The 13214-nt window shown below is 51.4% G+C and overlaps 1 protein-coding gene and 1 long non-coding RNA gene across 2 annotated transcripts in view; one reads left to right on the plus strand and one right to left on the minus strand.

The window, feature by feature from the left end:
• The first annotated feature begins 1681 nt into the window (after positions 1–1681).
• LOC111539771 lies at positions 1682–2757 on the plus strand. Its single transcript, XR_002730769.2, has 3 exons — positions 1682–1893; positions 2187–2328; positions 2555–2757. It is a non-coding gene; the product is annotated as an uncharacterized LOC111539771 (long non-coding RNA).
• CABLES1 (Cdk5 and Abl enzyme substrate 1) overlaps positions 2745–13214 on the minus strand; it is a 126963-nt gene continuing 116493 nt past the window's right edge. Inside the window, exons 8-10 of the mRNA XM_023207795.2 lie at positions 8320–8426; positions 7439–7646; positions 2745–4170 (exon numbers count right to left, since the gene is read on the minus strand). Coding sequence (XP_023063563.1) covers positions 4030–4170; positions 7439–7646; positions 8320–8426 — 456 coding nt within the window. The 3' untranslated portion in view covers positions 2745–4029. The remainder of the gene's footprint in view (positions 4171–7438; positions 7647–8319; positions 8427–13214) is intronic.

Genomic DNA, 13214 nt, shown 5'->3' on the forward strand with positions numbered 1-13214 from the left:
GGGTTTTGCCATGTTGCCCAGGCTGGTCTCAAGCAATCCACCCACCTCGGCCTCCCAGAGTGCTGGGATTACAGGTGTGAGCCAATGTGCCTGCCCCAGCCCACCCTTAAAAAAAGAAATAGAGACATGGTCTTGCTCTGTTGCCCAGACTGGAATGCAGTGGCATGATCCTAGCTCACTGCAGCCTTGAACTCCTGGGATCAAGTGATCCTTCTGTCTTAGCCTCCTGAGTAGCTGGGACGACAGCTGGAAGCCGCCGTGCCTAGCCGTATTAGGTGTATTGATGTTGTGTAGATGATGTGCCGTCTGAAGTCCAGACGCATCTGTGTGAGGAAGCACAGTACTCGTCAGGCATTTGTGTTTTTGCCAGTCTTAGGTTTGCAGCCTTTCTGGACTATCTATCTTGAAGTCTAAAGGGCCCTTTATGGGGTGGGGACTCTTAGATAGCACCCCTTCCATCCTGGCCTGGGTCCCTTCAGCTGGGCTGTGTGCAGGTGGCAAGAGGACCTTTCCCCTTCACCTGCCATTTTTCTTCTTTTCCAGCTTTGAATCTCAGCTCTGCCTTGCAGCTGCATGACTGGCAGCTTGTTATTGACATTGGTGTTGGTGATGTGATTCCAGGTTTACACTCCTCAAGTTTACTCCCTGCTCTTGCTGGCCCTCAGCACTGTGCTTACCCAACGGTGCCAATGGCCCCAGGGAGGTGACTTCAGGGCGCGCCCCCATCCCCAACCAAAAAAATCCCCCTTGATTTGGAAGATGTCTTTTGTTGCTGGACAGGTAACAAAACCACCCGGCTCAAATGCACTTGATTCTTCAGCCTCCCCCCACCCACTTGAGCTTGCAGCGGGCAGGAAGGCTTCAGGCTCTCAGGAGTCGCAGGAGGCAGCCAGGGCTGGGGAGGGCAAGACGCGGGTTGTTCAGCACTGAGCCGGAAACGTGTGAGCGAGAGAGAAAGAACTCAGCAGCCAGAGTATTCCACAGTTTTATTTGCTGTTGCGGAATGAAGGGAACAGGAAGGAATGACATGGAGGGGAAGGAAGCTCCCCGCTCCCATCACTAAGGTAGGGCACGTGGTACAGTGATTTGTGTGAAGTGGCCGCCCCAAGCTGAGCCTGCGGCCGATGACCACAGAAACCCCGGAAGGGAAATCTGTGACCAGAACAACAAAATGCCAAGGAAAACAAAACGCATTTGCATTTGGTATGAATTTCCTGTTTAAATAGGTTTTATCAGTGGGAAGAAAGGAAAAGTGGTGACTTCTAAGTGTCATTGGGCTGGCCTGGGCTCGGCCCCTGGCGGGGTACGGCGGGGACTGGGCCACACTGCCTGCTGCCTGCTGCCCGGGGGCGGCTGCAGCAACCTCTCAGCTTGTCCGCTTCCTATCCCTTACCTAACAGTCAGGGCTCACTAGGAGTCCCGGGCCTCCCAGGCTGGCTCTGGGGAAACGGAATCAGGCAGAACCGGCTGGTATTATCCCAAGGAGTGTGGCTGGGCGGAGCTTCCCCACAGAGCTCTGAGTGTGGGGAGGACTCCAGAGGCCTCAGGGCAGTTCTGAGAGGGCGCAGGGCTTACAAGAGGCTGAAGTTGCGCTCTGTGGTGGAGGTCAAAGGGTAGAACCTCAGAGCGCATCTACTGCCTGGCCTTCTTGCTTCACAGGCTCAGGCTTCCTCCTCGCCGAAGCCCAAGGCTGCGACGTGTCTGGAATGTTCCCTGTCACAGGAGTGCCTCTGGCAGTGACCCGCGTCTCTCACCCTCCTCATCTTCCTTTGCCTCTGAAAAGCTCATGTCATGGATGTGCAAAAGGAGACCTCCTGATAAATTATCTTCTCAGCCCCAACTCCTCTCAGATGAATTAAAACCAACAACACTGCCCATTTCACAAATCCACAGGTAAGGAGAGAGTTGAAAATGAAAATGCATCTTTAAAAAATAATGGACCACTAACTTCATAGGCTCACCTCATAAATCTAAAAACCAAACACATCACCCCAAATCCAAGTAAATTTGCTTGATTTTATCACACAGCGAAGGATCCAGGCTTCTCTCCCCATGTGTGGGCTGGTGGCCTGTGTCAGCCATAGGACGTCCCGCCCCCCACCCCATCCCCCAAGCTTGGCAGGAAACTGGGGCCAGACGGGCAGATACCACAGGCCCTGTTTCTCAGAAAGGCTCTCCCCCTGCAGGCACTGAGGACGGTGGACGGCTCATCAGGGATGCAAGGTGACAGACCCCATGTGAGGAAGGCCAAGGGCATTCTGTAGTTCAGGCAATGGAGGCACCTTGAATATTTTCTCAATTTGCTTTCTAAACAGCAAGTGCTCTTAAGTAAGTATCATTTGATCTAGTTTTCGATCAGCTAAAGAGACCACATTAACCATATCCTCTCCCTCCTCCCTCTCCCCACCACCCAAATCACTGTCTTACAACAGCGATTCTGGCCAAGGAAATTTGTTAGCAAAATATTTAGGACTAAACTCAGTGTAATCTAAGATTCTGAAGAAGCCAAGTATTCTGTTTTGGCCCTCACCAGCTGCTGCTTGAATTTCCCCAGCATCCAAGACTGTCAAGAATCTGACAGCTCTGCTAACGGAAGCTGCAGACCCTCGGTTCGGTTCCATCGCCCTTTGTCTGGGCTGGTGTGTGAAGCTCCGAATCTGTGACTTCACTAGAATCAGTGTGCGCAAGGGGATCAGCAACGCAGGGCAAAGGTGACTGGTGAGACACACGTCTACACAAACGCATACAGGTATACAAAAAGCAACAAGAGTTTAATTCTCTTTTTACATGGCCACAGGCTCTCTTCAGTCAGGGGAACTTCAGCTGGTGCCTCTCTCTTGCAGCTGTGAGGCGACAGTGTGGTGACACGCCTCATGCAGACTGTCCCAGTAAACCAGGACAAGTCACCATTAAAATCTTGCATGAACAGCCCTGGGCACGTGGGAATGGTAAGAGCCACCATCTCCTTAGTCAGCTTAACCACAGCTCCAAACGCAGTTTGTCCCAGCTGGCAAACGCCTCAAACACCAATCATGCGTCGTGCTCCTATTCTGGGTTTTTATAAAACACTTTTATATAGAGATATAGATAGCACAGCAAATGTGCTTATGATGCACTCTAACATAGAGGACAGGAATCCACACTGTGGAGCGCCGCCCCAGCCGTCTCCACAGTGGAGAAAGTGCGAGGGTTAAACACACGTGGCGTGGTGGCAGACGGCAGGAAGTTACAGAGCGCCACGCTCCACACCCTTCCACGCGACTGACTCATCCAACACTCAGAACTCGCCTTCTTTACCCCCTTGGTGGGTAGGAGCAGTAACAAACAACGTCACTTTTCTAAGGGTGGAGGATGTGAAACTGTCTGGTACCGAGAGAGCAATTCTTACCCAGAAATCATCTAGAAATAATTGCCGAAGGTCAGCCTGGCCCATGGCCCCAGGCTGAAGGCTGCTCTGTAAAGGGTGGGACCGGCTCTGGGGGTCTAGGGGCTGATGCAGCATCTCTCAGACACTTGTACACTCACACACCCACACGCCCCAGGGCGAAGTGCACTTCCAATGGCTGATACAAAAATAGATTGGCACACCCTCTGACACAATGAGGTTATCTTCTAGAAGTTTTCCCCCAACTTCTGCAGACTCTCTTCCCCCACACGCTCAAGCCCTTCACACTCCAAGTTGGAACAGATCTGGAGACGGCCCTGGACCACGCTTGCAAAGTTTGTGAATGCTGGGGAGAAAGACCGGGCTGGGGCAGCTGGCGATTCTCGCTAGTGGACAGAGGACAGGGCCTCTCTGTTCTCAGCACGCACCTCCTCTTCCCTTGTTTGAGGAGTCCATAGCTCATGGCTCCTCTTGGCTACATACCCAAGACTCCTTGGAAAGTTCCTAGTACCGCTTCTCCTCAAACCATGTCGAGAGGAAGAAAAGTCTGGTATTTTGAGTTCTATTTTTTTTCATTTCCAGTAGTCAGTGCTGCTCCCACCAAGCTGAGAAGAAATGGTCCTTGGCTGTCCTCGGAGCCGGTGCTAGGAGCTCTGGACCAGGCGTCTGTAGTGGGGCATGACTTCGTGCTCTGGCAAGTGGAGGGCGAATTCCAAGGCCACTAACACTGGGAACTCAAAGGCAATCAGTTCTCGCCTGTTCAGCCGGAACTTCTCTTCCAGTTTCTGCAACAAAATGGAAGAAAATCAAAAGCAAGTTCGTTTTGAAATTAAAATCCTAGCCTTTCTCCAACTGCAGCTTCTCTATCCACCAGACAGGGAGTGCTCAGGAGAAATCCACTTCGGGCAAAGCTCTGTGGAGGAAGAAAGGGAGGCATGGGCTGTGCTTCCTGCCTTCCGTCCTGGTTGCGAAGGAACCACACCTTTCCCGGGGGCCGCCTGGAACCACACATACATCTTATGACATCATTTAATCCTCTCAGTAATATGACCTGGTTCATGCTCCGTATCTCTATCTTACAGATGAGAAAACAGGCTCCAAGAAGTCAGAGAGCTTAGCCAGGGTCACATGGCAGCAAACTGCAGCACTAAGATTCCACTCTAACTGGGACTCAAACTCTACCTGTGACAACTAAGTGATTCAGGTTTAAAGAACTGAAAATAAAGCAAACCGGTGGTGGCTCACGCCTGTCATCCCAGCACCTTGGGAGGCCGAGGTGGGGGATCACTTGAGGTCAGGAGTTTGAGACCAGCCTGACCAACATGGTGAAACCCTGTCTCTACTAAAAATAACAAAAATTAGCCGGGCGCAGTGGTGGGCGCCTAGGATCCCAGCTCCTCCGGAGGCTGAGGCAGGAGACTCACTTGAACCTGGGAGGTGAAGGATGCAGTGAGTCAAGATCATGCCAGTGAACTCCAGCCTGGGCAACAAAGCAAGATGCTGTTTCAAAAAATAAATAAAATAAAATAATAAAATAAAGCAAACCACCCACGACAATAAAAACCACGTGATGAGTTCAGAAGGGAGTGCACCGATTCTAAGTAGTTCAGTCCATTCCTCTTACCCACAAGGATCTAAGTCCTCGGGAAGGCCCCACTTTCACAGTGCCACTGAGCCTGGTGGCATCTTGCGTGTCCACTCAACTGGAGGAGCTGCTGGAGCTGGAAAAGGAGAACCACCAAGGTGGGGATGGGCAGGGAGGGCCTCTGTTTGCTCAGGCACATTCTGCCTTGGCGTAAACCCAGCTTTTGTCTTAAGAAAACAAATCCCGCCCACAAAGCAGATGTTGATTGCTTTCAGATCGTGACTGGGATGAGATCTTGAGTTAGGTTTCTTGCTAATGTAAGTGGCTGGTCAAACCACTACTGTTGTATTCTGCATCAATAGTGAGGAAGGCCTCACCCCATGTAAGGAAGGCCAAGGGCATTTTGTAGTTCAGGTGATAGAGGCACCGTGAATAAGGTAAAGTTGTCAGCTTCTGCTGTGTGGTATATTGCTCAAGTATGATTAAATGTGCATATTATTTATAATTTTATGAATATTTGTTATATCTAAAGATTCATTAGTTCTTGGCCAGAGAAGATTATGTATGACTCATGTCTATAATCCCAGTACTTAGGGAGGTTGAAGTGAAAGGGCAGCTTGAGGCCAATAGTTCGCGACTGGCCTGGACAATACAGCGAGACCTGGTCTCTATAAAAAATTAAAAAAATGAGCCAGGTGCAGTGGTGCATGCCTGTAGTTCCAGCTACTTGGGAGGCCGAGGTGGGAGGACTGCTTGAGTCTGGGAGGTGGAGGCTGCAGTGAGCTATGATTGTGCCCTGCACTCCAGCCTGGGTGACAGAGTGAGACCCTGTCTCAAAAAACAAACACACAGAAATCATTAGTTCAGCAAGTATCTGTCTAAGCCTACTGATTCTCAGCTGAGTTGGTGTCCGATGGTCACTTCTGGGTTCATGTATTTACTGTATAAGCTAGATGATTTTGTACCATTTCTTAAAATCTGTAAAGCATTGACCTAAAATATACTCTTTTCAATTCGGGAGTACCTACCTTAGTGCCCTTCTGCCTTTGCCACTGAAGACAGCTAGACAGTGAGACATATGGGGTACTGACTAAACCACGTCTTTTATTTTCTGTATTCTGATGCTTTGATATCTGGGGCCTTGCTGACTCCGAAGCGACTGCCCTTCCCAGGGCTAGCCAAATCCTCCACAGTGACCCCTTTTGCTTTTCGAATGCAAGCCAACCAATCCAGAGGCCACATTCCCACCACCTCCTCCATGGGCCTCACACTCCAGGCCACTATCCACCTGCCCTTATCACCCCAGAGCCAGGCACCAGACAATTAGGGATAGACGCTAAGCCCCAGAGCCCATGAAAACTATTCAAACTAGCCAATCCTAGACCCACGGACCCTGCCTTACCTATTCCTTTCTGTGAAAACCACAGTCAAGACTCCCTCTGCCTCCTGGCCAATCCCAGGGCTTCCATGCACAGCTCCCACAGCAATGGCATGCCCCTTGGTACGGGCTGAATGCTTGTGTCCCCCTAAATTCATAGGTGGATGCCCTAATCCTTCACGTGATGGTATTGGGAGGTGGGGCCTCTGGGAGTGATTAGGTCTAGATGAGCTCCTGGGCATGGAGTGAAGGGATTCAGAGCCTTAGGAGAAGAAACCAGAGGGCTTGCTCTTTGTCTGTCTCTGCAGTTAAGCGTAGGCAAGCGAGCAAGGGGAGGAACCTCACCAGAACCAAAGCAACTGGTCCCTTGATCCTGGACTTCCCAGTCTCCAAAACTATGAGAAATAAATTTGTCATTTCAGCCATCCACCCTATGGTATTTTGTTATGGCAGCAGCAGCCAAGATACTCCTTTTCTTAGGAACTGTCACACACTCTCTTCTCAATGGCTCTGTCTTCTGATCAGCTGGCTTTACTGTACCTCAAATTTTCTATTAATACATTGAATTCTAAAATAGGCATTCATGTAGCCATCCAAGGAGATGTTTCCTTGCTTTGGTAGGGCTCTCCTTTAAAAGAAAAGAGATACCACCCTGTCAAACTCACGCCTTTCCCCAAAGAGGAGCCAGCCACGGAATTAGGAAGCCAAGGTCTTACTGTTTGACATTTTGACATTAGATGCCTGTTTGACATGAGATGCTCTGTGGGCCACACAGAGGGAATCCCTCGCAGGTGCAGTGGCTTCTATGGCTGTGGGAATGACTGCATCTCTCATGGTGTCTGAGAATGGATTCTGAGGGCCAGACCCAATGCCCCATGCTGAGGAGCTTTGGTCTTGTCAAGGTAGATGATCCCTATGTTCTAAGACAGCCTGACTATTCCCACTACAGGAAAGACTTCATAGCCTTCACCTCAATTGCTCACTAAGGATCAGAATCCTTCCAGGCGGGGTCACTGACCGAATCCTTCTGCGAGAGGGACCCCGGACTGGAGCGAGTGCTCCTCCAGCCACCAGGACAAAGGCCACTTACGTCAATTAAATGCTTGACTTCGTGTTTTTTGAGGTCACTTCCAATCTTGGCTGCTAACAGCACACATGCCCCAGCACACAGCTTCCGGTTCTGTTTGTTGAGCTTCCCCTTGAGGGCGAGCTTTTCAAAGTAAACGAAGGCCATGGCCACCGTGGGCTCCTCGAGGCCACAGTCCTCCTGCGCAAGCTTCCGCATCTCTCGTTTCAGACTGGAGAAAGACAGGCGGGAGGGAACAGTCTTGTGAAAACTTTAGAGTTTCAGGGGACCCCAAAGGAAAAGACTCCCCCATCTTGAATGCTTTTCTCTTTCTCTTTCCCAGAGGGTGACCTGGATGGGGATTAAGTCCCTGGGAGTGTGAAGGCTGCATTATGCATGGGGAGCAGACTTACAGAGCTGGGCTTTGGATAAAATTTTCTCTGTTGGTCAGGTCATATAGAACATGTTTACTTTTTTCTTTTTTTTTTTTTTGAGATGGAGTCTCACTGTGTTGTCCAGGCTGGAGTGCAGTGGCACGATCTCGGCTCACTGCAACCTCCACCTCCTGGATTCAAGCAGTTCTCCTGCCTCTGCCTGAGTAGCTGGGATTACAGGTGCACACCACCACGCCTGGCTAATTTTTACATTTTCAGTAGAGACGGGGTTTCACCATGTTGACCAGGTTGGTCTCAAACTCCTGACCTCAGGTGATCTGCTCACTTTGGCCTCCCAAAGTGCTGGGATTACAGGTGTGAGCCATCGTGCCCAGCTGTCCTTTCTGCTGAACGTGACAATGACTCAATCACTGGAACCACAGGAAGGACCACTGGACAGATGACAAGCTTACCGTGTGTGGTAAGAGGGGTTTGGAGGGAAAGGTCGCAGGCAAGCCCAGCCTCCCGTACCTCCTAATTTTGCTGAGCGTCAGCTTAATGTGAGGAAACTTCTCCTTGAAGGTCTCGTTCATGTCCTTCTTGAGATCTGAGGGCTTCACGTAGTCAATCACCGTTGTCTGTAACAGACAGGGGAACACGGATCATCCTTAAAACAAGGGTTGTATGTAATAATTATGCGCCAACTACGACCAACTTACAACTCCCAAGGCCATGAGCAATGGGAAAACTTGGATTGGAGCTGCGACAAGGGCTCGGCGGAATCCAGGAGCCTGAAGCGGACCGTGGCTTTCTGGAGGTGAACAGAAAACAAGTCACCACTATTAGGATGAGGTGACACTTAGGAAAGCCGGCCTGTGGACCATCAGAAGTCAGTGCCCGAGAGGGAGGGGTCCCTCTGTCAGTTCCCAGGTGTCAGCCTGTTCACCCGGTACAGGGTTTAAGCGTGTGGGGCTTGGATGTACACAGACCTGGTGTTCAATCCCTACTTGACCATTCACTAGTCCGACAGCTTTGGGAGACTTAAAATCACCCCAAATCTCAAGTCCCATTTCTGTAAACAAAAAACAGTACAGTGCCTACTTCACACAGCTTTCTGAGAACTGTACGAGAAGTGCCGTGCACAGTGCCTGGCCTACAGCAAATGCTCAATAAATATTAGCTATTGTTTAGTTTTTTAAATGGTAGTAAAACATACATCACATACAATTTACCATCGTCACCATTTTCAGGCGTACCATTCAGTGGCATTAAGAACATTCGCATCATTGTGCAGCCCTCACCACCTTGGATCCTTGGAGTCCTTTCTGAATACCCTGGTCTTCCTTGCTCCTCTGTACCCTGCACTGTGAACTCGGAATTCAACAGTTTTTTTCTGGGTTTTCCCCAGTTCATCTCATCCCTCCTCGAGAGTACACTTGCCAAGGCTGGGTCTTTTTCGGCTGACTACATGCCACAATCTTTTTCTATTTTTTATTTGAGACGGAGTCATGCTCTGTCGCCCAAGTAGTACAGTGGTACAATCTCGGCTCACTGCAACCTCCGCCTCTTGGGTTCAAGCGATTCTCCTGCCTCAGCCTCCCGAGTAGCTGGAACTACAGGCACGTGCCACCTCGCCCACCTAATCTTTGTATTTTTAGTAGATGGGGTTTACGCCATGTTGGCCGGGATCCTCTTGAACTCCTGACTTCAGGTGATCCACCCACCTCTGCCTCCCAAAGTGCTGGGATAAGAGGCTTGAGCCACTGTGCCTGGCCTACATTCCATAATCTTAATCAGCCAAAGCTCAGGAAAGAAGAAACGACAGGTTTTGATGTGAAGGTCGATTCCCTGGATGACTCACGCCTGCAAAGCCCATCAAAGGTTTCCTTAACAGCTCTAACGAAGTTGGTGGCTTTCTCTGGACACCTCCATTTGTAGGACACAGGATTTTAGCGCAGACACGTGGAATGCCTTTGGTGTCAGTTAGTAGCAAGGAGCAGGCAAGCAGCCAGCACATCCCAGTTCAAGTGATCTTGATGGTCCTCTCTGCTTCTCCGGTGAATAAAGGCAAAGCACAGCAATATTAACTCCAGCAATACCACCAGACCTGTTCAGAGCCACAGTATTTGGACACTGCTCTCACTGCCAAGGTCCAGCAGAGTGGGCCCCTGTGGCAGCCCTCCAAGACAGGTTTATTTCCCTTCTATTTTTTATTTTGTTTTTTTTTGGGTTGAAGGGGATGTAAGATTTCCTTTTGGAAACAGGCAGTAGAATGGGGGCCACGTGTAACATGCTCGCCTCAAGCTGGGAGGGCCCATCGCCAACCCTCCTGTTTCCCAAGTAATCAGCACCTTCCTCCGGCTTCTCAACCCCTCACCCCCCATCCAGGCACCCTGAACTGCCAGAGACAGGCTGCCCCCGCTCTTCCTCTACAGAGGAAGGTCATGAGGTTTGCAATGATGTGAGCAGGCTCAAGTGAAGTCATCTGCCTTTGTTGGGGGCCTGGAGCCCTGTGAGCGCCAGCAAGGATATCCTGCTGCTTAGCCGTCATGCGGATTTTCAGGCTGGGTTTTGTTGAAGTGCCTGTGGGAGGGAGACTGGATCTCTCCCTGCAGCAACCACAGCAAGTCTGCTTTGCTCTGTCTTATTTGTAGATACACAACACTTCCCTTGCAAGAGAGATCTCACTGCTTAAATGTGCAAATATGCAAATATGTCCCCCCTCTGTTCGCAACAGAGGCTCAGGAGAGTGAAAAGGCTTGCCCCAGACCTGAGTGAGCCGCAGGCAGGGCCGGCGCTGGGACCCTGGTCTCCCAGAGCAGCTGCTTCCAGCTCGCGCCCCATGCACTGCCTTCCTGCTTTTCTCTCCTTGATGGTACTGAATAAGCAGCACAGAGTAGCTCCCTACCCAAGGGCTCTCACCAGGGATGTCTGAGAAGATAGCTGGCAGTGGAAAGGGCTGGCAGGTGGTGGGGCAGGTCCACCTTCAGCAAGTCAGGCAATAGGGAGAAAGTCACTCAACCTCCCTGAGCCTTACCCTTATCTTCTCCAAAACGAGATGAGAAAACCTCATGGGGCTGCTTCCCAGGTTTATCTTGAAGATCAAAGAGAACAAAATGTATGTAAAAGACGCTGGCAAATCTCATCAGGAGCACAAAGTCTGGGCTCTGCTCCAGCCCCACTGAGTCAGTCTCTGAGGGCAGGGCCTCGCATCTGCACCATAACAAGTTTTCCAGCTGATTTCTATGCGCCAAAGACCTGGGACTTACAAATCAGACTCTCATCTGGCTATTGCCCACTCCTGGTTCAGCTTGGGATGCCACTTCTGCAGGCTCCTCCTCCTAAATCCCGGGGCTGAGGCTGCTCTCCCCCGGACTCACCTTCTTTCTACTCTATGATCTGAACATCCAACCTCCTCTTGGGACGCCCCGTTGTGCTACGGAGGCTGGAAAGCTAACGGTTATACTTGCCTGACTCCTTTGCAGCTAGGATTCCAAAAACAATTCTGGCTCCTCCTATTGGATGGTCCGGTATGTGAAGGCCGGGCTTGAGCAAGGGCTGTGCTTCTGTTGTTTATGCTGCCAAGAGGCTCAGGGCAGGAATCCTCAAGTCCTGTCACTATGCTTCTGGGTTCTCATTTGGCAGGTGTGGACCACAGCAAGGCAGCATGGATCTGGAGCCAGCAGCCAGTGCCAGTTCCCCAAGTCCAAAGCCAGAGTCCTGGCCCCAGGCAGCAGCAGCCTCCTGTGTGGCACAGTTCTGAAGTGCGGCTTGGGGATCATTCCTGAAATGTCAACTTAGGTTATTCTGTCAGACTCCTCAATGATTCTAGTAAGTAAGGTGTTCATTAGATACCTTTCTTCTTTTTTTTGAGACGGAGTTTCACTCTCGTTGCCCAGGCTGGAGTGCAATGGTGTGATCTCAGATCACTGCAAACCCTGCCTCCTGGGTTCAAGTGATTCTCCGGCCTCAGCCTCCCAAGTAGCTAGGATTACAGGCATGTGCCACCACACCCAGCCGTATTTTTAGTAGAGATGGGGTTTCACCATTTTGGTCATGCTGGTCTCCAACTCCTGGCATCAAGTGACCCACCCACCTCGGCCTCCCAAAGTGCTGGGATTATAGGCGGGAGCCACTGTGCCCAGCCTTTAAAAAAAAAAAAAAAAAGACATAGTATCTTGCTATGTCTTTTTAGGTGGGACTCTAAATCCTGGGCCAAGTGATCTTCCTGCCTCTGCCTCCTGAGTGGTCTGGGCTGCAGACCTGTGTCCCTGCGCCAGCTCCTCTTCCTTCTTAAACTCACTAGAGTGGATGCTGCACTTCAGAACTGAACCACGCCGGGTGCACACGCTGTATTTTGCTGGTGGCATTTACCACTACTGAAACTGAACCTGGCTCGGGGAAGGGGGAACAGAGGAAGAGCTTCTGATCCCCATGAAGGCAAAGACGATATCCAGTCCCTGAAGCTCTGAGTCCTGCCCCCACCCCTGAGCCACACTTCCCGACCCATCCCTGCTTTAGAGGACCCATGAGAGCCAACAGCTCAGCTCAGCCTGTGGCTCTCGAGGGGGCAAGGGCAGCAGAGAGCGCCAGGCCCACTCTGGTCTGGGCCTTGCAGGAGAGACTCTGTCTTTTTTACAAGCAGCCTGGTCCTAGCTCTTGGGGTCCAGAGCTGGGGACTCTGTTTCCTGATAGAGAGGCAGAGAAAAATCCAAGCTAGGCCCCAGCAGGGGGTGTGCAGGGAAGGCCTGTGAGTAGACACTGCGAGACCCTTGGCCCAGTGAGCCCAGTGCTTGGCCCCGCGTAAGTGGGGCATATGTGGAAATGCCAGGAGGACGAGGCTCTCTAGTCCTCTTCTAGGCGACAGACTCTTCAGCATCCCGGCCTGCTGTCCCGGCCTCCTGTCTGCTGCGCTCTCTTCAGTCTTGCTTTTGTCTCTGCTTCTCTAAGCTGCGGCTCAGTGGGGAAGAACACAGGCTCAAGAGCCAAAGCCCTGGGTTCAAACTCCAGCTCTGCCACGTGGTGTCCGGCGGCCCAGTGCACACTGGTGAGGAGCTCTGTGCCTCCGTTTGCTCCCCTGGCTTCTCCAGCACCCACTTGATGTTGACAGCAGCAGGCACCTCATCTGTGGGGCTGTTCCGTGTCCTGCTCCCGCTCAGCTGCATAGGATACACAACTGCCACAGTGGACCAGACAACCCCTAAAGCAGCACTGGCTGCCAGAGCCCGGCTCGGAGGGGCCTGCACACATGCTGCATCTTCAGGCCACTGCTCTGCACCGGCCCCACACTGTCCGGAGTGTGGAAACTGGACGGATCACTCTGAGACCAGGGTCACCCCCCTTCCAGGCAGGTTCCAGAGGGGATGACAGTCCTCGATGTCCTCTCAGCTGCAGGTCCCTCTGAGAAACACTCTCTGGGGTACAGG

The sequence above is a fragment of the Piliocolobus tephrosceles genome, chromosome 18, assembly GCF_002776525.5.
Source record: "Piliocolobus tephrosceles isolate RC106 chromosome 18, ASM277652v3, whole genome shotgun sequence".
Classification (NCBI taxonomy): domain Eukaryota; kingdom Metazoa; phylum Chordata; class Mammalia; order Primates; family Cercopithecidae; genus Piliocolobus; species Piliocolobus tephrosceles.